Below are 25,810 nucleotides of genomic sequence, written 5' to 3'. Positions count from 1 at the left end.
CCATAACTTCTCCATTTTAAAACCCGCAGTGGTCCTGATGCGCTGCATGTGTTGATAACAATCTCAAGAACTAAACCCGTTTAATGTTGGTCAATAATCTTACATGCGTAAATCCTTAAAACACAATGGGTACGATTTAAACAAACCTTTAAAGCAGTCAGCGTCAATGGACACGCTGTAATTGATAAACCTCAAAACAGGACGCTTCCTGTTTGAGTTTAGTTACTATGGTTACTGATGACAAAATTACCGTAACAATCAGTAATGCTGCGCAACTAGAGTCTGGAGTACACCTCACTTCCTCCGACGTCAAAAAGACTTGCTTCTTCAATTCGTTCTTGGCACAAATGACACCTGCTTAACATATTTGATTTCCTAGCGCTATATGCGTTCAATTGGCATAAACCGTGCACAATCTCACGGGTTTATATTACTGTATATATCTTAATCATTCAGAGGCTTACACAAATTCATCTGAGCATGATATAAAATAATTTTGTTTGCATAATTGTTTGTTTGACATAATTTCTTTGCTCGAACAAACTTGCCTTGCTTATAACGGACCTGTTGCTGTTACTTGGGCTGGGCGACGTCGCAAGAAACATAAATGCTCGATATTCTTCAATCATTCTCTACAATTATGATTTTAATTTATTTTAATGTAAGAAATAAAGCAAAAAATAAATATTGAAGACTTGATATTCAAACAAAAATAACGAAGGCTGATTTATAATTGCTTCAAAATTAAACTAAATGATAGCTTATGCATAACTTGCCTAAACATAATACTCATGTATTTTGATGATTTTAACAGTAAAAAGATAAAATTTTGGTAACTAAGCTTTTATCTGAATAAATTGTTACAATCAAGTAAGATCAATATCTACGAACACATTTTTCTACCACTGCAAAATAACAACTATATTCAAGGCTCAGATAACAACCAATCATGATTCACCTGTTGGTCATGTGACACTCATAAACTGACCCGTGATTGGTTGGTTGATACTCGAGCCTTCAGCACGAGTCCTTTTTAACTACAGCCAAGTGAAAATTTATTTTTAAAAGTATGACTAGTGTGAGTAAAATAATTACATTATCAAATGAAATCATTTCAATCCCAAAGACAGTATTTTACGTTTGTGACACTCCAGACATTTAGGTACTTAATTATACTCTTTCAAATATTTTGTTAGTAAGTGTGTTAATAAGTGTTAGGCTAAAGGAGTGTCTAAAAATGACTGGTACCAAAGACGTTAATTATTAACAAAATCTTAACTTTTACAGCTAAAAAGTGCTAAATAAGTGGACCATGACTTTAAATGCAACAATTAAGGCGTTAGTACCTGTTGTGAACATGTTATCATTATTTTCATTGGTTGTAGTGCAATAAATCTTAAACCAGATGACACTTGAAAAAAATGACATAATGATGATTAATTAGTCCGTAATTAAAACCTAGTTGCTATTCGTTAAGGAAATGCTTCCCTTTCCTTGATCTTTTACAAACAGATTTGCCCCTTCCCCTGAAGCACCTTGGATGTTCTCAAACTCAAAGCTTAATTCAACATAATAAACAAAACTGCTCTGCCTTGTTTATATGTTCAGTCCTTGATTAAACGGCACGGTAACACACAGAAGACACTCGGCTCCTTACTAGGGAATATCATGATTGCATCCGCTCACAAACTTCCACAACAGGCCATTAACACTCAGAATAAACATACCCATAAGCTAAAGAGGATGTCTGCTAACTACTGACTACTGTTTCCCACCCTGTTGGGAATTAAAGAACATTTTGATATTATAAATGTTCCACTGTGTAATATGGGCATCTATTTTTTTTCTTAAGAAGAAAAAAAAAAAAAAAATATATATATATATATATATATATATATATATATATATATATATATATATATATATATATATATATGTGTGTGTGTGTGTGTGTGTGTGACTTGTTAAGAAAATAAAAATAAAAATAAAAACATGGAAAAAAATGGTGATGCCTGTAAAGGATTTTATCACAGTTTATTTGTCAACACCCAAAAATAACTGACTAACTACTACAGCATCAATAAGCAGCAGTATAATTGTGCTAAAAACTATTGAAATTTTATTTAATGGGATTTAATGCAAATAGTTTTGTGCCTGAAGTGGAAACTATAAGTACATTTTTGTTGAGGCAAAAAGGTCAGAAAACCATGGCATAGAGTTGATCAGATTATGTTTATTGAAGTCTATGGAATGTTGGTCCACTACTTTCATTGACCGTGCAAACCTGCTGGATATTGGCAGAAACAGATGACATCACATAAAAGCCAGTCTGTAAAAGTGGGTTTTTGTGAAGCGACTTAACAGATGTCAGTGATTTTGCATGCCTTATCTCCTCGAGCGGGTTACAGTGTTCATTCGCTACATTTTGGTTCATTTATTGCAGCTTCACAATATGAATTTGCATGTATTACCAGAACTTTTGCTATTGCGTGTTTATGTCACAATTTTCTTGCAATTTTTCAACCTTTTAAGTTTTAGTACCTTTACCTTTTAAGTTAGACCAGCTTAAAAAAACAACAACTCTAAAACATGGGATTTATTTAAATGAATGACTCGCAGGTTTTTCTTGATATTTTTGCGCCTTCAATACAGTAACTGACAAATGTGATTTGGCAGCTTGGTGCTACATGTGTATGTGAATATTGTATGTGATCCTGATGATGTTTATTTGCATAATCATAGGTATAAAAACACAAAAAAAATCATTCACTATCAGCCCAGTTAACATGGATTTTTGACATCTACAGCAGTGAATGAGTTAATGAAAACAATCGTTATATTTGAGTCAGTGGAGATCAAACATGATATTGCTATATTTGTATTCTTTTTTTTTGTAAGAATAAACTCACTTGAGGCTCTTCATGCGTATGAACCGGCAATTGTGGCTTTCAAATACAGCGTAGTGTATGTATTTCAAATTACAATCATTTACTGCCAGCGCTTTCTTTGGAGTGGATGGATGCCTGTCAAATATAGAGGACAGATGAGATTTATGACTATGGAGCCATCAAGGAAAACCAATGCGAACATCTGAATGTATGACATGAAATCATTTGTTTCAGTTGCATTTTTGCATCGAGGCAAACTGTTGAGATGTTCGATTTTTTCATAAAAAGCATGATGTAATTAAAATTTTTAGGTTATGCTAAAAATGCAAAGGCATTATGTTTAACAATAAGGCAGTTTGACATCATCATGCAGTTTTTCTTTTTTATATGTCTATTTTTTCCTAATGTCTTTTGTCTGACCTATGTGAGAAACACATTTATCTCACAGATAAGGCTTCTTTAACACTTTTGAGCAAGTGTGATTCAGTCTGTTAGATGTATTACGTAGCCTCAGCTCCCACTCCTCCTCGCCCCAAGATAACAGCTGGTTCTACTTTTTCAAACATTTAGCGCCTTTAAAAAAATACATCTTTTCCCTATTTGGCTTTCCTCCTTCCTTTACCCCTTTGCTCATCTGTCTCCCTTGCTTCACCTCCAACAGTGTAATTATTTTTTGGGGTCTGAGAGACTTTCCACATTTGGCACTGCCTCACTGGGTTAAACGCAGAGATCGCTAACAAAATGTGACTTTTGCATTTTAACCTCTCTCTGGGAAGACATTAGGAGCTTTTTGTCCCTCTCTCCCATTGCCGGGGGATAAAGAAGAGGTTGGGGTGAGAAAGGAGTGGGCAAAGCAAGACAAAGGGACAGAATGGAGAACAGTGCTTTAGGAATTGACCTGAAAGTGAACAAACACATGGGTGAATAAAATGGAGTAAGATGAAGAGTGGAAAATAATGGAAAAAGTGGAGAAGGTATGACAGAGTGGTAGCAGATTCAGGAGGAGGTTGGTGTTGGTCCCGTCATTTGAGGAGGTGCTGCTTGAAAACTTTATGTTGGTGCCGCGCCAACATCTGTGCTGCCATTCCGATAAAACAAGAGAACCAAGGGTGGAACACCACTTCTTGGAAATGATTACATATCCTCCTGAAAGGCACACAGAGATGTAATAGGTGAGCGCAGAAATATCATTAAAAAAAACAAAAAAAGCTTACCCACATTTATTTTAAGATTACAATGGTCAGTCAAGCATTTATTTTCGTCTAAATCGAAAACTATGCACAAATGAATCGTACCAGTAATTGTATGACCAGACTCATTTTTCTTTATTTTTACCATCAATCAATTCTGTTTAAATGAGAGCAAATTATCCTATCCTTTCCTCTTGGTATAGAAATGAAAATACAATCGTAAGAAAGTATTGCTCATTGTTTGCATACATTATTAGTCTGTCCTCAAGTCACGAACTGAGTAAATTAAAGGAGAACAATTTTGAACTCTATGCAAGCAAGAGCTTGGATATCAACAAAAAATACTGCGAATTTGGGACTGTCAGAATACATTGATATTTTTAATCCAGTTTGATATATTCTTTTTAATCTAGGTGAAATAATCTAAAATTATGAAGCCATTTTAGGTAATAATATACCTGTAGAAAGCAATTCCTGGAAGAAATGCACAATGATTTACAGTATCGTATTTTTTGGACTACAAACCGCATTATAAATTATTGTCTCAGTGGACCGGTCTATTTTGAAAATTTCATTTATTGGAGACATTATGTGATAAAGTGCATTGTATAATGATGCGCATTACTGCAAATTAAGTAAAACTAACCAGTACAGCATATAAATCCGACTCTATTCAACGTAATTTCTATTTTCACCCCTATTTAAAATATTTTTGCTAATCAGTTGTAGATAGCTGTAAATCATCAACATTTTTGGGACTACAAGGTGAAAGTAAATAGGGTGGAATTTGAAAGAAAGATGACAAATCAAAAAACTGAAATCCATAGCTAAGAGTGCACTAAAGTGCATTGTCAATTTCTGCGAAAATTTAAGGATTTTACATGTGCCTCTTTTGAACACAACAGGGTTCGTCCTAAGTCACAAACTTTAACAATCAATGCCAAAAAATTGACAGACATTGCCAGACTGTTGCCAAAATTTATTTACGACGAGCAGTACGGGAGAATGTGTGGCGACCACTTGATGAACATTTGTGACCTTGAAGAAACATAGAAAGGATAAATGTTGCTACGTTCACCAACATTCACTATTGTTTGCCCCTCAGTAGGATAGAGGCTTTACTGTCCAAAAAAATATGGTGATTGTCCTAAAATCTTGTATCTCATGAACATTAACCGATCAAAACAATTACTGTATTTTCCGCACTATAAGGCACACCTAAAAGCCTTAATTTTTTGAAAAAGCTGATGGTGCGCCTTATAATCAGGTGCGCCTTATATATGGATCAATATTGAGATTGGGATCCGTAGATGGGGAATGAACTGATAAAGTAAGCTTTACCTGTTTCTTTTGCGTGTTTACAGTTGAACAAGGTTGGTCATATTGACATTAATTTATTATGCTACAGTTATTATTATTACTTTGAATATTACTATATTGTGTTTGAAAAAGTTTTAAAATATGTCATTAATTGAGGGTGCGCCTTATAACCCGGTGCGCCTTATATATGGAAAATGTTTTAAAATATGTCATTAATTGAGTGTACGCCTTATATTCAGGTGCACCTTATAGTGCGGAAAATACGGCAAATCTACATTACAGTTCCTCAAGGTACATACACGTATCGAGATGTCAGCATTTTCTGTACCTTTCTTGTGTTATTCACTCTTATATCTCTTTCCAAAAATTACATTTTCTGTGCATCAAGTGTATGGATGAAATGCTAAAACAAATTTTAGAAAATGGTGTTGACAAGGCTGGGACAAAAGACAAAAAAAAAAAAAAAAAAAACACCCCAAAAGACCAAACAGTAGCAATCCCAAAGGAGAATGACAACTGTAAAATAATATCCATCCTTGACATGTATGAATTTGAGAAATGTGCTTCTCAACAGGCTTTTCTCAACTAGGCAGAGCAACGTCTGTGCTGTTCCAAGGCTAACAATGTAGTCTAATTATAAAACCCGGCAGACTAATCAGTCTGTCTGCAGCCTGCGTGTGAGACCCGTTGCGCAGACAGAGGGTTTTGGTTCGAATTCTAGGCGGGTTCCTCCCTGGAGGACTACAGAGTTGACACTGTGCCAGACAGACACACAGACTTTGGACCTGTGGGCATTTGCCTCTCCTCATATGGATCCAGTTTGGAGATTATCCTCCTCTCTCTTGGCTTTGGTCCGGCTCTGAAGTAGCCCCAGTGGCTCATCACTCATTAGGATCTTTTGTCTGGAGCTCAAATCAAAATCAACACCTGCTAGCATACTGTAACAGCCACAGTCTTTCAACGATTGGGAGAACTCACGTTTGACCATTTTGACTAACTCGCCACAGCTCTCCTTTCCTGGCACATGGCTTGTCAGATGCATACCAATTAGCCACCAGTTTTTCATGACCTTGTACTGCATTTCCTCAAAAACACTTCAGATATTCCAAAGTCATCACCCTTGGGTGTTAAGCTAACTGTTATTAGTTGGCAAAGGTGAACCACTTTACAGTTTGTTTGTCTTGGATCCTGCCACATGGTTTCTTTCTTGTGAGTCACAGCCACATTGACAGTTTAATGTGTTGTGCGGACATTTTCACAGATCTGTCCTCTATCTAAGCAGGACATTGTACCGCCATCCTTAATGTGACCTTTAGTTTTCTGAATTGCACCACCTTGTAGAGGGTCGCAAAAGAAAGTCGCTTCTCGATCATCAACCTCATATGTCATAAGGCCCTAACAGGATCTTTTCCCTCTTGATTTTGTTTGTTTTGTTCTATCCCATAAATCACATAGGTTCTCATCACACGGCCCAGGTGGGAAATGCTTTCTATCATGGCTCAACTAGTGCTTGATTAGAAACATAAACAACCACAGCAGGTTTACACATCTGTAGCCACCTTGCGCTCCTCATATCTAGACACACCCCACCACTACTATATTTAAAAAAAAAAAAAAAGAGTGACAGCGTGTCAAAACATGGTTTGTGGGGTATGTAAGTTCATGGGACAGGTCTTTGGGAGGCCAGGTCTAAAGGATACATCTGCCACTGTCATGGTCAGGTTCCAGCCTCTGTCAGCCCCTCCATGGCGTTGATCCTGATTTTCCAGGAGCTCCTCCACCTGACGTGTCAAGATGTTTCCCAGAACATGCCAAAAATAAAGTGACACCTACATGTATAAAGTCTCTTAAGATAAACACTATATTTCTCAAGGGCTTCATCTGACTGCATTATTGAACTTAGGGTACCAATGCACTTTTAACAGAGGTTATTATTCATAATTCAATTAATGAAAGGAGGGAGCTGTCATTTGTGTCTGATTAAAAACCCTCAAAGTCCTTCAATACTTCACATACTCATATTTATGGAACATTTATGGTCAACCAGAATTCATTCCGGGATACATGTCAACCTCGGATTTTTTCATATTTCAAAACAACTTCTTCCCCATTGGAAAGTATAAGTGAAAGTATAAATAATCACTTCCAAATCTAACCGTTATACAACCCTTTTAACATTTTTCATTTCGATTTATTTTGAGCCCTAAAAATAAATAAACAACAGTAAACCTTACACTTTTATGCCACATAACAAGGCCTATGACATTGTCCCAGTTCAGTTCTATGGTCATGATCTTTTTTTTTTTTCCATAGTGCAAAGACAGGTTCACAATGGTTAAAATATAAGTAAAAATACACACAAAACAAAGCAAACATGTGGTTAAATGTTTGAGTTTGGGCTCACAGAGATTTACAAGACCTCAGCAAATCAGAGTCTTATATTGTTTTCAATATATTTTGGTGAACTCTTAATCGTATGACCCCAGAGGCGCTTTAAGTCCACAGAAGAGTGAAGTAATTTATTGATATGTAGGATATATGATATAGCTAATTATGAGCTTGTAAAAGTGACCTTACTTCCATTAAGGTAAATACAATAAATTTGAGCAAAAAAAGGATCATGGTGTACTATTTTATATTTGGAATACATGGAGGTCCTGGTGTAGCTATTCACATGTTTGACATTGTCCAGAAAAGCTGATATTAGCTGGTGCACTTGGCTCTGCGGCTGTAAATTAAAAATAATTGAATCATAGTCATTTCTTCTTGGCCGCCATCATCTTCTATGACTCTCCGCAAATAAATTGGCAACTCAATTACCTTGAGGTCCAGCACTTTATTCCCTGTGGTGTAGCTGCAGCCGCATCGAGGTAACTTTAGTGGACTAAATATTCACGACTGGTGACCTGGGCCTTCTTGTAATCCACTTACTGTCATTAGCCATTGGGTCAGCAGGTACACTGCTGCTGGACTCTCATAGCCCTGCTGGACATACAACTACATTCCATTTGTATGGCGTATGGCTCAATGATGGAGAAACAATGTTTTGCTACTTACATTCGCATGTGTTGGATTTGAAGTTGCGCAAAGATGTTCCAATGGAAGCCCTGATGGAAACCAATCATAGTGAGAGCTTTTCAAAACCAATGAAACGAGACATTTTTCTATCGTCTGCGGTGAACACTGATTTGAAACCCCAAGGACTAAGTTTCCGACCTCTAGATAACTGCACATTTAATAATGACGGTTGAGAGTGCTCATATAAATTAAAATGGCTTTGACAGAGGCAAAAAAATAAAATAATATCAGAAACTAAGGTGTGGCATAATTTAAGAAAATAGAGCTTTATGCTCCATTTAGTTATTTCGGCATCTGTACACAAATCACCATAAACAGATGCTCTGGGTAAAAACCAGTGAAGTTCCTCCTCCCATTCCATATGGCAACTAATGGAGCAATAAGCTCAAGGTAACATGCCCACAAAGACCTTCAAAAATGACTTCATGGAAGCTCTTGCTCTGTCAGCAGTGCACTATATGATGAAAGTCTTTACCTGGGGATGGTAAAACAATTATACTTGCATATCAAGGTGGCTCCTACGGTAAAACAATAATGAGTACGGCAAAAATGCAGACCTTTGTCAAGATACCTTGAGAAATCAATAAGCACATGGCAACCAAATGCTGCAGGAAGGGTTGAACCAAAGGGAAGAAAATGGCAAAAACAACGGAATGCTGATCTAAATATACAATTGCAGAGCTGTGAGAAACAGGAAATAGGAGCTACATTTTCATGATTGAACTGCCCAATAGCAGAAATTGTGACCTTAACTATGAACTAAGTTTTATTTTCCGCATATAAGAAAAAACTGTGATGTGTAGATTTTCACTTTAATCAGATCCTGCTTTGAAGAAAATGTAACATAACCTACTGTCACGGGCATCTATAAATCCTTTGTTTCCCGAAAATAACAGTGTACCTTATAATCTGGAACAGCTTGTTTATGGATGTCAAATTGAAGTTGAATAAGGTTTGACTCATTTGCTGTATTGGCACCTTATAACAGAATGCCCTATCGTCAGAAAAAAATATAGTGTTTTGATAAAATTTTCTTTTCTTGTTAAAAAAAATGCCAATGCATTAAAATAGTAGCAATGTAGGACAGAAACATAATTTAAAAACGGACGGCCAAATGTACAAACTATTATACCTTATTTCTCATTTTCAACCCCCATATTAAGGGGTTGACTTAAAGCCGCATAACTCAAAACAGACCAATTTTTTCCACAGTTGTGTTTGAATATCATTAATTAGAATGTGAAATAAGTAATATGTCATGTACGAGACTGACAATCGTTTTATATACCTCTAAATAAATGCAGTATCTATTTTAGAGTGTTTGTAAAAGAACATCGCAAAATGCACTTTCGCCAAGCTCTGCCTAATTGTCTCCTCGTCAACAACAAGGCTGCGTGAATTATTTTTTCGGCGGACTTTGACGTATCATGAAAAGGAAAAGACGGCTTGACTTAAGCAGACATATGTTGGGAAGTAGGAGGAGAACATTCAACTCAGGAAGACGAGGACTTCCGTGATTAAATTGGAGGAGCTATTTGGCGTGTCAGATAGTGAGGATGACGTTTAGGGCTGTTAGACAAATTAATTTTCAGCTGTGTCAAAAAAATAAAGTAAAAACAAAGCATTGAAACTTCAAATCATTTGTTACAAAGATTAGTTTGAGCATTTGCGTCTACACACACAGGTACATTCCCTCGCAGTATGTCTCGTTTCTGCCCCCCCCCACCCCCCCACCCCCATAACCACAGTAGTATATTACTCGATACACATTGTAGAAATGCCTGTAAAAGCACCATAATTTTATAATTTTAATGACTCATAGCATGCGTTTTAATTGGAAGGCCATGATCAATGTCGCCTTATCAGAACCTAACACGCCCTTTCTCCTCCACATTTGTGCTTCAACATTGCTGATATCCCTCATCACAACCTAAAGATATTGGTTCAAATGGTTCAATAACATTGAAACATAAATACTCTGAAATGCCCAAAAAGTGTGATTCATGAGACTGTGCTACAATATAGGTAACCTAAAACTGAAGCATCTGCAACTAAGGTTTAGCTTTACTTAACATAAATCTCCAAATACAGACGGCATTATGTTGGACTATTGGAGTATTTGGAATGAAAGTGAAATAGTCAGACTGCACTCTTTGATTTGATGAACGTTAGTATCCATGTCTGAGCTGGAGAAGCCATTGCTGAGCTCCACTCACACGGAAGGATGCATATTCGAAGTTACAGACAGAATGTTGACGAGAAACAAGGAGATTTGTTACCTCAACTTTATCACAGCAGTGTGCGAACCTTTATAGGACTATAGTAAGATTTCCAAATGTATCAACATTTTTGTAGCATGTTCTTCTCCAGGGTAGTTCTTGGACTTTCTGCCTCCATGTCGAGGAAATTTAATCAGCAAATTTCTGCTTCTGTTGAGCTGAGGTAATGCACTCATCGCTTAGTCAACCTTAGGAGTTCTCGAAAGGAGCAAATTGATGGCATGACAAAAGACAGTGTCATCACCTCGGATGAAGCTTGTCAGGCGCTGCTCATTAGTAACACGTAGCCGGGCAACATCAATTCCTTGCAGAGTAATTCAGTTACAAGACAAACATTTGGATAGAGTAAATGGAAAAAAAAAGTTCATAGATGGATAAGGTCAAGAACTGTAAATGAATAAAACTAGTTAACTAGTCACCGAGGTAGTATCCATGAGATACAGCTGTACTATAAATCCCATTTTAATCAGGACAGTTCCCCTTGTGTCAGATTAGGCCTGCACCATTGTTTTGTCACAATTATACGTCTCGTCCCAACTACCCGTTTTCTTTCTCTCTCTTTTTATTTATTTTATAATGCAGCAACCCAATTTTTTGGGCGATGTGTATATCAATCACACAGTTGTATAGGGATTTGTATGATGATGAACCAGAGATGTCCATAGTTTTTCCAAGAGCCATATATAAACAAATCAAAGGATTCCAGGACCACCTTGATTTTTATTTTTTAATTTATCAATGACCTCAAAGTCAATCAATCGATTCCAATTTGTACTAAATGTGTTTTTCTTTGAAAATATGCTAACTGAAAAGCTTTTCACAAGGAAAATAATTTAGAATTTTACTATATTTTCTAGAGGACATAGACCATACAATATAATGTACTAGAAATTATTCACACTGATCCTGAACATCAGCCATATCCCATTTCTCTACTAAGAACCAATGCAAGAGTATTTTGTCATATGATTACCATTTGAAAGCAATTATTTGACAATTATTCATGTGATATTTTCGCAATGTGTAGTTTAACAGAGATTAAAGTGGAAAAAATCACTCTCATTATCGTCAGTGTTATGAAGAGTAATCTTACTAATTTTGTTTTTTATGGTTAAATTTAATCTCTTTATCTTTAGAAAATCCCTACAAATACATAGAACAAATTTATTAGTAGCCAATGTCATTGTTAGTATACTGTATGCTGTAGGCTACTTATGGACGGTGGCCCACAAAATGAGCAGCTGGGACTGGACACTCCCTGCGCAAAATGAAATAAAAATAAAATTAAAGTGTTAACTTCTATGGTTACTTCATACCGGAACTAGAACTTCCTGCTTACGTGTCAACAAATCATGGGAAATTAAGTCAGACCATAGCATGTTGAGCTTTCTTTGTTCCCAGAATGAGACAGTCAGATATGTTCTCCCAAATGAGTTTGAGGTTCACAAATAAGAGTTTGATCATTTCAAACAATGCTCACACTCATCGATAGCTTTGTGGAAAAGCAAAAAAAAAGCAAATACTTGCTCACACACTTAACTGGAGATGCATTCAATTTCAACTCACACAGTAGCACATCTCATAGATCATTAGAAATACTTATTCAGTGCAGCAAACAGCAATGACTAGTCTGTGAGCACATTGCAGAGGGAATGAGGAAACATTTCATCATTTATTTGACTAATCAAAACAGCTGCATGTTAGCTCAAGTTGGATCAATAGCATTTAGCATTAAGACAACAATCAGATTGACTAAATATCTGATAAATAATCCTTAATAAGAATTAATTGCATAGTTCATCACCTAGCTTCTCATTACAGTTTTTAATTTTGAAAATCTGGTCTCCATAGTGGTACCTCAAACTTACCTCAAATGGTGCATATTGGAATTTCCTAACAGCCACAGGAATGAGTATTCGGAGTGAGGATGTGGATACTGAAGAGACTTTTGAAGATCGAGAGGGGCTCACAGTAAAACAATGAAATTGGATCAAATATTTCATATGGACAACAAAAAAGCCTAATGACTAGCGTATCTACCTTAAAGTTCTGAAAAGTGGGTTTGAATCTTGATTCCAGTGTCTAGGAAAAAGGCTGATAAATGGTTTCTTTCTGCAGCCTGAGTGAATGTTTTTACCTTTTCCTGACCTTCTCTGCAACTTCCTCCTCACTGAGTTCACCAATTTTACCTCCTTTCCACAATCCACATAGCCATCAAAGTTATCACTGTGGAAAGGGGAAATGTGAAGGTTAGACAAGCCGAGTTGGTGAACTGACGAGCGGGGGGTTGGGGGGTTTGGAACTTCATCAAACAGGGGCCCGCTGAAGACCCTGGTGGACAATTCAGGAGTCTGTAGGACTGCTCTTTGCATCTTGTATTGATTCAAGGATTCTACAAAAAAAAAAAAAAAATGTGGATCAACCATAACACAACTTACAGTATTTAATTGAGAAGCAAAATCTTTGTGATATACTGTAGTTGAAATTGAATGCAGATGGCCCAGATGCAAGAAGCGAGACAGGAATTTACTGTACTTCTTTCCAGCACTGCCATTTACAAGATGAACGGTGTCAGCTCTGTTTACCTAAACGTGCATTTTAGACTGAGCCTCTGTGGAGCAGCTGAATGATGGACCTAGTGGGGTTCCTCGAAAATTCAAACTCAGTAAAGTGCAACTTGAGTGGCACTCAAGGGCAACGCGTTAAGAAACATGACATTTGAACATTTTACTTCAACATGTGCAAGACACAATCAGGAGACATTTTGAAAACATTTAAAATGTGATATGAATTTACAAAGTGTGCCGCACAGATGTGTCTGGCTGCTGGCATTGCCTCATGTTTTGAGCCCTGTGGCTTATAGTCCAGTGCGGTTTATCTGTGTGTGTGTGTGTGTGTGTTTTTATTATTTTTGGTTTGATTTTTTTTTCTTTGCTAGCCACCAGCAAGCGAAAATGTGTATCTGTTCGAGGTGTCAATTTATGGGACAACTATCAAATAGAACTGAAAAGATGTGAATCAATGGCTGTGCTCAAAAAGAGTGAAACTATATTATTAAAAACATATTTATGTCTAAATGTAATAAGATAATGAGTAAAAATGTGGCTGAATTTGTGATGTGTAAATTTTATATACAGTGCAAAGTATATGTGACTTTATGTATTTATGATTGTATATGAATGTGTTATGTTCACAAAAAAAATCAAACAAAGAGAGACACAAAAAGATGCTATTAAAGTATTGATTTTGAACTGCTATTTAAATAACAGATATCCATCCATCCATCCATTTTCTATAAACATGGTAGGACTGAACATGTAGGCATGTTCCGTATGTTAAAGAGAGGAAGTTGCTGTTGGCAGACAATTACAAAAACATTAAATCACAAAAAAAAAAATTATAAACATCTTTTCGCGTAAAGATCTGATGTTATGACCTGTGGATTTTAGTCCAGCGCGCCTTATAGTCCGCAAAATATGGTACTTGAAAAAGACGTTGCTTTAGAGACAATAAAGACAAATTTAACATGTATGAAAAACTATACATTTAAGGTTTAATATGTGATTGATAGATGTCAGCATCTGGTGATTATATTGTTGGTTAAACATGTGGAATAAAGATTTTTTTTTTTTACTATCTATGTTCCCTGCTTTTATTCATAAATACCCAAATAGAAATTCTGAGGCATAAAACAATCCATATTCAAACCAAAACCTGAACAGCAGGGGTTTTTAAAGAATGACAGGATGATGGGGTGAGACTAAAAGATGACAGGGAATGGAAGGCGGTTTGTTAGTCCGTGAAGGAAACTGTTCCGCTGTGGGACAATAGTTTTGTCATACGGACAAAAAGTCGGCAGGACTTTCATTGCTGGCCACGGACTCATACAGTAAATAATAACCATGTTTTTGTTCTATTTGTGTCTTACATAAATGCGGACATAAATTATATGCTAGTGTAAATGTTGGAGTGTAATTGCTGTCAATTAACGTCTAATACAAAAGCTAATAAAACGTGTACAGTTAAAATAAATAAATGATCAGAATCATTATAATTGGCCAAGAAGATGGCATTTATCATGCATTAAATTATTCTTCTGACCAAAGATAAAGATTCTACTGTGGATCTATGCATTGTTAATTAATAATAAGGCTGTCATTTAAGTTGCAATGCTGTTATGAAATAAGATTTGGAAACTGGACTGCTGACATCTGATAGGCTATGCTTAGTATAATTTATTATAGGGTTAATTAAAAAAAAAGTTAAATCAAATCGTTGTAACCACTATGCTACAACAACACTGTGCTATAACAACACTCAATCACTATTTCAGGTATTTGTAAAAAATTGACTAAAACATCTCCTGCTCAAACAATCCTGCTGGAGCAACAGCATGTCTTTCAAACAATGAGACTACTGTTCACAGCCTTTATCATAAAAGCAGACGTCTTTTTTTTTTAGGGAAATACAGCTTGGCTTCAATCAAATACAGGTATGTCTAAAACAACTCGCCTAACATCAGCTTCTTTTTTAAACCAAAAAGAAAGTTCATCTGCCTACTTTCTGCGGATGTGCAATTTCAGAAGCTAGATTTCTAGATGACAAAATTTTGCCTCCTAAATTTTTTCAAGAATGGTCAATTATAGAATAACAAGAAAATGCTATGGAAATTGGTTAGTTATTTCATGAGTAATATGATGATTGATTAGATCATAGTCGCCACTCCCTTGTCTGTTCCTGTGCTGCTATCATTTGTTATGAGAGCATCTGTCTGAGTTTTCCTTTTCTCTTACCCATCACATGATGTGGTGTCCCATCAGGTGTCATGTCATCCCCGCTGCGTAACAGACCTAACTCTCGCCTTCAGAGCCGGCGGCTGCAAGGCAACAGGCATGGGGTGGGCCTGTGAGGCTGGGAAAACCATCAAGGACCAGCAACCTTCTCCCCCTAGCTGTCACATCACAGCAGCAGCGAACAACAGTTAATTAGTTTCATCTGGATGGCCGCTGGGCTGGGAGTAAGGTGTGTTAAGGGGTGACCTTATCACCCGCATACGATAGACATGGGGTGCAGATAGTGTTTCGGTTCATTCTGTGTTTGGTGTCAAAGCCATATGTTTTAAAGCATAACAGAGCGTCTTGATTTGGCACCAAGTTTATTTCAGGTAAGTAAGCTTTTTCAATCATCTCGAGGTATTGCGATAAAACAATCTTTTGCAAAAGAGGGAGAGAGCACCAAGGTCTTCCAGTGTTCTCGGGCTTTCTTCACAAAGAAGGCGGTTACAAGTTTCACAGTAATAGTCTATAAGGAATTGTTTATACAGTATCTATGTGTGTGTGTGAGAGAGAGTGTGTGTATTTATGCGTGTGTGTGTGCGGGCCAGTAAGTGTGCAAGCAATGTGTTTATATACAGTTCTATTATTTCAATTATCAATAAAAATACATATTTTCAACAGATATGTCCTTTCAAATGTATGTTTGATCAAAACATGTTAAAATATCTTCAAATGTGATTAAATGCGCTTGCAACTATGTTTAAACACATATGCAAAAACATTCAAAATTATTTTAAGCTAAATGTAAAAAACATTATTTTTCCCATAATGCCATGTGGTATGATTGTCAACTTTCCGTACCATTATGAGAGGGTATACTTTGTTTTTGATTTAAGCCGACAAGTACTTTCAAATGTAGTTAGTAAGATTAAGTTGGCAAATATCATTGTGATACAGAATTTAGCTCACTTTGCATTATTGTTGCATTTGTGTAGAAAAATGTAACCAACTTTTTATCCCTCTCTTATAATTTTCAGGTTTTGGGCAAAAAAAAAAAAAAAAATGTAAATTTCTTTATGATCCACAATACGGCAAAAGATTTTGATGTAACTGCAAACAAAATTCACTTTGTGCAAATAGAAAAGTCTCCAAACAGACCACTTAGAAGATGAATTGAACAAACGTGAAGTGAAAAGGGATCACCGTAGAAGCATTTTGTGGTATTTACATGATTTGACAGTTATAAACGGCAGCAAAATAAATTTGGGCTTACACAACCCCACAAATGATTCCCAAAAAACAAACATGTAATGTACATAAATATGTGGCAAGCACTCCAGCACTAAATCTCACTACTGCTAAGTCTAATGTGGTGCGAGGCAGTGGATGCATGCCAAAATAGTCAATACACAATAAATACTAGTCTGTATTTATCCACTAAACAAAAATTGAAAGCTTGACTGAGATAGTGGAAGAAAAATGGTCAAAAAGTGAAATACTAAAAAACTTTTCACTTCTGATGTAGATAGATAAAAGATTCATAGATACATGAGCTAGAGAGACTGAGTTAGTCTGAAAATGCCAAACATAAAAACAAACAAACAAACAAATATAAAAAAAGAGCTGAAGCAAATGGTGATGAGAATTCATTTTTGTCACACACATTAGGGCCAATTTTGCTCTTGTGTCATACTAATTCCCTTTGCATTCGCTGTACTTGAGAGGTGAGATGGAAAATGTAGGTAAGTGTTGAGCTGAGAAGATTGCATGGAACATCTCGATAATCTTCCCCAAATTAGCATTTGAACTGATGTTCTTTGGAAGTCACTTTGTGTCCTGTCAGACAAAAGAAATCCATCAGCTAAGATGATTTCGAAAAATCCTACAAATCTTCAAGATTATACTTTTTAACCGCTGACAGATCTGAAGATAGTATTCCTTCGCAAATGGAAAAAACAGACATTTTGGCCCAGCTTGTTTTTATATAATCTCGGACATTTAGCCTTTCAATCAATAACACCTGTCAGTACTACTATGACTGCAGAGTCCCTGAATGTCGAAATCTCGACTATCTGTTGGAATTTTTGCCCGACAACAAACTGGTCACAAGCAAACTTCTCTTTTTCACACTAATTACTTATGAATATGAAGTAAACCCCATGTATGCTTTTTGAAAGAAAACTTTGAAAGCAAAGCTACTGGCATAGAAAGATTGTGGAAAGAATTTCAAGCTGTGTTAGGCCTGGTCTGCTTATGACGGGTTTTGGACAGACAGTTTTAAGTGTGACTGGCACAGCATGGTAAAGTTTTACGATGATTGGTCATGTAAGAACATTTGATTCTGGTTGGTATACAGCTTGAAAATAATTTAAGGGAATACAGAAGTCTGTTTATAACTCTTACAATGTTCTGCCCTGCTTATTATACAGGGCATAGACTCATGTCCTACAAGGCATGTCACGGGAGATTTGTCCTCGAGTAGCGATTATAATTTGACCGAGGTTCCTTTAAGAAAATTGATAAAGTTATTTTCACTCAATGTCTTATACCTTATGGATTTTATTTTTTAAAGGAGCAAATTGTTTCCGTTGCATGCAAAGATCCATATACACAAACAACGTAATATCTTTCATTGTCCACTTCTCTGCCTTGTAATTTGAGGATGTCTCTTACAAAACAAAAATCCACATCACAGCTCTGTCACACACCCTGAATATCCTCGCATGTCTTCAAATGCACCGCACCATGTCTGAAATACACAGCTTTTACTTTTGCTTCGCCTCTTATTATCCTTTGAGACTATGCCACTCAACACTTCAGGATTCTCTCCGTTCATTAACTCAATCTAAAAAACGCATTATTAGATTATTTTTAAGAAGCCGGTACTGAATCGGTACTGAAGTAATTGATTATTTTAGGTCGGAGGTTTTCAAACATTTTGGAATCAGGGACCCCTTTTAGAAAGGAAAATTTCCAAGGACCCCATTTGCAAATGTTTGTGGGAAAAAAAACAAAAAACAAGCATAAATGCTCTTTTTATTCACCAACACATTTAATTTGACAACAAGTAAATTTGTTACCTTTCAATGTTACAGAAGTTTAGAAAATAAAAATAGTAAACTCTCAATTTCCAATTACTTAGTCAAAAACAGCATTATATAATAAAATGTTGGTTCAGCTTTGCTGGCTTCATCGCCTCGTTAGCAAATGATTGCTGACATAAAATACATTTTGACATATTTCAAAATTATTAAATTTTGGAAAATATATTCAACTGGTTGAATTGCTTGCTGTATTGAAGAGTCATGAATATGTTCATTATTTAATAGAAAAGAAAAAAAATATATATATATATATATATATATATATATATATGCGCGTGTGTGTCAATTTAATTTAATTTTCTATTAAATAATGAACGTATTCATGACTCTTCAATACAGCAAGCAATTCAACCAGTAATAATATTTTTTTTCATTAGTAACACAAATTAATTCACAGGCCCCTGCTGTCCCAACTTTGATAACCACTGTTTTAGGTAATCAACTTCATAATAAAGGCTGTCTTAAGGTAATCAATTATCAAAGTGGTTACTTCAGGTACTAAAGTACTGAAACAAAAAATCACTTTAGGGAATCAAGCTCTAAAGTTTCTTTAGTTAATAAGGATCAGAAGTAATCAAATACTTTAGAGTTAGTAATTTATTTAATTAGGTGATAAAATATTAAACATTATCTGTAACTTTAGGTACTAAAGTGTTCAAAGAATCATTTCAAATAGGTTTCTTTAGGCACTAAAATTAATCGATTATTTACCTAAAGTGATTGATTAGCACATAATCTATTACCTTTGTACTTGATTGCCTGAAGTAATCGTTCATGCTAGTATTTATTTATATAAATTAAGTCAATAAAGTAACCAGTTACTTTACCCATTAGTGCTTAATTCATTTAATACCAGTCATTTTGACCTTCTTTTAGCCTAACACTTAAAAATACCGAAATAAATAAATACCTGTTATTGAATGTCTAGAAAAATTTCCAAGGCATACTTTTATGTTTTTGAATGAGTTTAAAGTTCAAGTCCACCCCACCCCTTTTTTTTTTACTAAACAACATTACATTCTATATACCCTCACTAGTCTAAACACTGAATTCTGACTAATAATGCATATGCAAAAATACAAAATTGTCTCATTTTTATCCATCACCGGGGTATGCACTTTTACCGCTTGCTGTCATGACATCGAAGTTACTCAGTACTAAACCAATCATAGCTCATCTTGCAAACTCAGAAAACAACGGAGCCATGATTGATTGTTACCTGAGGCACTGTAATGTCATTTGCAGTCAATTAGAAAGAGGAAAAAAGACTGCAAATGACAGCAGCTGGATTTTGCTGCTTAATTTCATCCACAAACATAATATTGATCAAAAAACAGTGGGAGTGCACAAAAACTATGTAAACAAAGTATTTGGATTGACATGCCCTTTCCTTACATGCTGTTTGTGCTTGTAAAAAAAAACACCCAAACAGTATTCTCTCGTGTTGTATGTGCAAGATATTCCTTTAAAGACATCGATCATGCCCCTGACTGTTACAACATATATTCAGGCCAGATATATTATGTCACATGTATGGCTAAATGCAGAAAGCGTGCTGAAGGAGAAGAGGAAGCAGAGGCAGGAGACCTTGGGGCCAACGTCTGGAGATCCGTTACCAATGCAAGGCCCAGTCCTGTCAGCACCAACTCACACAGAGTTACACAGACACACATACAGGCAGCAGCAGGGAGCCTGTGTTTGAACAGTAGCTGCAAGAACAGAACTAGTCCGACAGCTGGTTTCACTGCAACTCTGCTTACCTACAGAGGGATCCTTTGATAAGAAACTAAACTACACATTGATGATCAAGGTCACATGGTTTGAATCATTTCATACTGTTTTGGAATAATATAATCATTGTTATTTAGTCAGCAAAGTCGCCCTAAAACACGACAATGGGTATATCAATGGATTGAACCTTTGCAATAAACATCTGTTTTGTCTCTATTTTTGAGTGTACAAAAATGATCCATAGTACACATACATTACTATCACCTGTGTTTATTTATATATGCTGTCTGATTATATAGATTATATGATTAAGGCAATTCCCAGGCCTTTAAAAAAAAAAAAATGGACAATGTTCCCCCCACACACATGCACACAAACACACAAACACACACACACATACCAGGGTTGGGAAAAAAAAAAAAAAAAAAAAAAACGTTGGTTTGATTGGCATTTCTATCCACAAGAATTGCCAGCATCAAACCAATGTTTGATGCTTTGAAAATAGTTCAACATTTCATTTATTTATCACGGTGAGTAATTGGATGCCTGAAAAAGTCAATCACAGGTCTAATAAAAAAAGGATTGACTTTCGATGTATTTATTGAATCTTCAATAATAATGCCTAGAAAAACAACAAGGGCAAATGACAACCCCATCCCCATCAAACGAAAAACAAACAAAAAAAACACTGCAAAGGATTGGACATAACCCAAGTCTAGCAAATTACTTTTTACTTGTAAATTACTCTTAGTGGTAGGGTTAGGGTTAACTGGGGTAACTGATTGCTCTAATTAATCTCATTTTATTGTCACTGTCAAAAGAAAAAAAAGTGTTATTTATTTGTTTATATACATTGTGTTTTTGTGACATACGAAATATTGCTATACAACAATTGTACTTGACAAAAAGCTTTACAATTTCGTAATCATTAGCTGTGGCTGCAGTCCCCGCTGGACAATTTGCATTAATGTGGTAAGCTAAACTTGAGCTGCTTTTGTAGTAAGCAAGCTCCTTCTGATGAACAATGCATACCATTGTTGCTGTAGGAGCGTTTAAAAATAAATAAATAAATAAAAAAACCGCCATCACACCGACAACTCTCTCTGAACTCGACTTTAAAACTACCAGTCCAAATCAAAAGCTGTAGGGAAAAAACAAATTTAAGACTAGTATAAAAGTTTCCTGCCTAACTTTTAGTAGGAATTCACATATCGCTGCTCCTCAGTCAGATGATGTTTGAAGATTAAATGAGATGAACTCCCTAATGTTCATGGTTCCTCTTAGCCTTACTGGTTTCTGAAGAGAGTGAGAGCATGGACAAAGATTGGAGGGGAATGATTACTTAAGTCCCTCACTGCCTGGCTCCATGCTGGGCAATGTGCCTGCATGCCCATGCCAACCCTTGTATGTTTTGTGTACTTGCAGTAATAAAAATAAATAGTTTTTTGTGTTTTAGCCAATGCCTTAGCAAGCAGATTAAGTGCTCTCATTGGGAGGCTAAAGTAAAGCTTTGCTAGTTCCGTATTATTAGGACTATAAACCGCACCAACAAATATAACAGAAAATGCATTATTGTCATGTGTAAGCACCGGACCATGTGCCTCCATGTTTAGAAATAAGTGCAGCACCAACATATTCTCAATTTAACACCAACACACTCAAATTGTTAGAATACTGCACCAACACAACAGTAACACACCCGGTGCATCTAAAGTAGAGTGTGCCCCCTGGTGGCGAGTAAAATAGCATTTCAAATTCAAAATCAGTAGTTATATAAGGTCTTCCACTGTGTCCCCCTGGGGGCTTGTTTAAAAGAAAAAAAGCAGATAAGCCACAGGGTTCAAAGCGTGAGAGAAAATTAGGGTCTCAAAGTCCGAAATTTATGGTAAATAGAAATTGGGAGCATGTGGAGGAGTCGGGAGAAGGCACCGCTGGTGGTTTTGTTCAGTTCAAAGCGTGAACTCACATTTATGGCCTGTTTCAGGAGTACTAAAAAGGTTAAAGGTGAGATAAGTACATAAACCCTTGATCACTTGCCAGGCCAAAAGTGTTATACTTCATTTCAGTCGTCACCCCTGCTGGTTCACACAGGGAAACGAGTTGTAAAACGGTTCACAAACTAAAGAACATACATAAATCCAATTGCACCAGTAAAGACACGAAACGAAAACACAAGGACACCAGATGAGGGTGTCAAAAGATATATTTAATATGTCACCCCTTAAAAAGATACAAAACAGTCCGACCAACAAAAAGCACCATGCCCAACTTTGACATCTGTTCTGTGGTACAGAATATAATGACTGTTTATCAAAATAATGGTCATTCCCAGTTCATGGAAAAGAACAGTAAGCTTGGACAGGAATCAAAATGTTAACCCCAATCGTAAGGACTTATTGGCATTTTCCTCGTGTTTCTTAGAATGCTGGTATGGGTTCGCTAAACTCAATAAAAGGGTAATGCTTTTAGGCTTAATTTAAAACAACAACAAGTGTTAAAGACATCCATGTGTCCACTGGCAGCAAACATTCAGAAGGAGATGAGACTGTTTCTGAGTCTCTCTCCTTTCAATGAGAGCCAAGCTCGTATCTGGCCTATATTAAACACCCTATTGCAGGTCCCATTTGGGAACTTTTTATTGTTATTATATTATAGATATACTGTAACTGGCCTTTTGGAAAAACAGGCTCAGTAATTGGAAATGAATGGCATTTTAAGGTCAGGCGTCAATATTGCAGCGCTTCTCACATTTCTGACAAATATCATCCTCGTTTCTGAAGTGGTACAATAACTACGGGGACATTTTGTTTCTTTGTCAAAAATTTTGAAACTCAGAGATGCAGAGTGGTAATTTTTGCTGTGTATGGGTATTGACCTAAATAATAAATGACACAAATGCTCCTTGAGCATTTGTGCTCATTTGAGTTGGAGGTGACCTATTCTAGTTGACATGAATCAAAGAATGGGTACAACCCAGCTACTGCAATAACCAGCCAATCATCGGGCACATATCAAAAAAGCAACTATTCATACTTACTTTGTGACACAGGAAAAATCAAGAGCTTTCAACTATCCAGGATACCCAGCGAAAAATCTTTTAACTACTGGGAGAACATACAAGGTCTGCACCCTAAAACTCAGATTTGTGAAACAGATAAATTTATTGCAACCCAAATTTCGACAACTATAAAAAATGGGTTAATACGAGCAACTCACTTATAGTGATTTCTGAGAAGGACCGAATTTATTGATTGATTTAACTCACTAGCAAGAAGTGTCACGCATTTACGTGTTTATTTGGCACCATCAGAAGCAAACATAACACGAGAAGAACGAGAAGTCGTTAAAAAATAATAATAAATAATAAATACATATAAAAATATAGCCTGTAAGTCAATTGTAGTTAGAGTTAATTTCGAAATATTATGCAACAACGGTGTATATCATTAAAAAAAACCCATCAAGTTAGCTAATAAAGTTTTAATGCGGGTGGTGGTGCCACTGGCAGAGCATGGTTGGGGGGGTGGGGTCAAAGGGGCAAGCGACACCCTTAGAATCTGCTTTTATATATATATATATTATATATATATATATATATATATATATATATATATATACTGTATATACATATATAATGCTATAAGATGTTTTAATAGTTTTGTATTTCAGCTCAAATGATTTAACATTCCCCCCAAATATTATTTAAATGTAAACTTGGTGAAAAATTTTGACTAAAAGAATATGTGAAAATTCATGGATTTTATAACAGACAGATACAATGTATTAATTTATTGTAGAAGACTTGCATAGCTGAACAACTCCTTTAAATGGGTGTTGATATAAAGATACAATTCTGGTTTCACCATAGCAAATAAAAGCTAAGAGAAATTGTGGTCCCTCTCCTAGGATATTTTTCAAAACTATAAAACTTTTACAAGTCTGACTTAAGAGTTACGAGGACCGCAATGTATAACACACATAATCATTTACGAAAAAAAAAACAGCTAAGAGCCGACAATAAAGAGAGAAATGGTTTGAATGATGAATAGGATCTGCAGCAGTTGCTCATCATGTGCAGGAAATGAATGAACGTCAACGTTCATGGCATGGTCACACTGAACTACTGCAGGTCAAAGATCAACACTTTCCTCTCTTGCTCAAAAGACAAGCCGAGCTGGTCCAGCACAAACACAACTTGACATTACTTGATCTATCACTAATGAACTCTGGTGAGAGTAGACATGCTGCTTTGCTAAAAGTCATTTTTCCTCAAGACGACATGACAAGGTCAACATTTCAATGACTGTAATGTCATTGCAGAAAATGAGCAGATGTACAGTCAATAATACAATGAATAATGGCCGCCGTCCACCTGAAAGGTTTTGACGTGACTGGTGTACCGCTCGGCTTCTCGTTCAAACTTCCAATACTTACAAAGAAATGGGAAATATCCAAAGCAAAAATAATGAAGTTCAGCATTTTAAATGGTTAAAGAATATTGGTGGAAAAAAATTTGTTTAATACGTATCAAACCCATGAAAGAATTGCTAGCATACACTGTATAATCAATTACCGTATTTTCTGCACTATAAAGCGCACCTAAAAGCCTTATTTTTTTTAAAAAGCTGATGGTTCGCCTTATAATCAGGTGCGCCTTATATATGGATCAATATTGAGAATGGGATTTGTAGATGGGATATGAACTGATAAAGTAAGCTTCACCTGTTTCTTTTGTGTATTTACAGTTGAACGAGCTTGGTCGTATTGACATTGAGTTATTATGCTGATGAGAGTTTATACTTATTATTTGAGTTATTATTGTTACTACTTTGAGTATTACTATATTGTGATTAAAAAAGTTTGAAAATGTCATTAATTGAGGGTGCACCTTATAATCGCGTGCGCCTTATACGTGGAAAAAGTTTTAAAATATGTCATTAATTGAGGGTGCACCTTATAATCTGGTGCTGAAAATACGGTAATTTACAAAAATATCAAAGTAATTTCAACCCTATTATTATTTTTGATACAAGTAAGATTTTATATTATTAAGACAATTACAGTCATTAACTTTTACTGCATTGACAGACTTGTTTTCTGTTTGAATTTAAAATGTCCGACTGCTTTTGAATGCACCATGTGCACGGCCTCTATACTGGCTATCGCTAACGCTGGAGACTTCCGTCATATCATAAAATCCAAGTGTAATTGATTAGTAATCTGATAGTACGCTTAATCAGCGATTGAATATGATGTCTTTAATGGCAGTGTGTTGATGTTGGTCGGTGGTTCTGTGCTGACAGTATTAAAATTGGGAGTAGCAAGGACTCAAGCTAGCCACTCCGCTAACACTGTTATGAAGGACAACTTCAAAATAAAAACTTCCTATGCCTTTTGCATTGTTGTCTATTTAATATTTGTGTTGTGTTTGTTTCGGACTTTTTT

General features: G+C 35.9%; 1 protein-coding gene and 1 long non-coding RNA gene across 6 annotated transcripts in view; both read right to left on the bottom strand.

Moving 5' to 3' along the window:
• odad2 (outer dynein arm docking complex subunit 2) overlaps positions 1 to 8,307 on the bottom strand; it is a 49,905-nt gene extending 41,598 nt beyond the window's left edge. For 2 of the 5 annotated variants that reach the window (XM_088402626.1, XM_088402629.1), the window contains exons 1-2: positions 8,219 to 8,307; positions 2,910 to 4,034 (exon numbers count right to left, since the gene is read on the bottom strand). In XM_088402626.1, coding sequence (XP_088258752.1) covers positions 2,910 to 2,923 — 14 coding nt within the window. In that variant the 5' untranslated portion in view covers positions 2,924 to 4,034; positions 8,219 to 8,307. Of the gene's footprint in view, positions 1 to 146; positions 216 to 2,909; positions 7,180 to 8,218 lie in introns of those variants that run through there. The other 3 variants (XM_088402627.1, XM_088402628.1, XM_088402630.1) reach the window with 3 other exon arrangements.
• Positions 8,308 to 12,846: 4,539 nt separating this feature from the next.
• Positions 12,847 to 25,810, bottom strand: part of LOC148407770 (uncharacterized) — a 70,550-nt gene continuing 57,586 nt past the window's right edge. Inside the window, exon 3 of the long non-coding RNA XR_015868690.1 lies at positions 12,847 to 13,147. This is a non-coding gene — a long non-coding RNA (uncharacterized LOC148407770). The remainder of the gene's footprint in view (positions 13,148 to 25,810) is intronic.

The sequence above is a fragment of the Hippichthys cyanospilos genome, chromosome 19 (assembly GCF_059441005.1).
Source record: "Hippichthys cyanospilos isolate Australia breed blue-spotted pipefish chromosome 19, RoL_Hcya_1.0, whole genome shotgun sequence".
NCBI classification, from domain to species: domain Eukaryota; kingdom Metazoa; phylum Chordata; class Actinopteri; order Syngnathiformes; family Syngnathidae; genus Hippichthys; species Hippichthys cyanospilos.
Note: the sequence above shows the minus strand (reverse complement) of the source record. Positions and strands in the feature narration are given on the sequence as shown.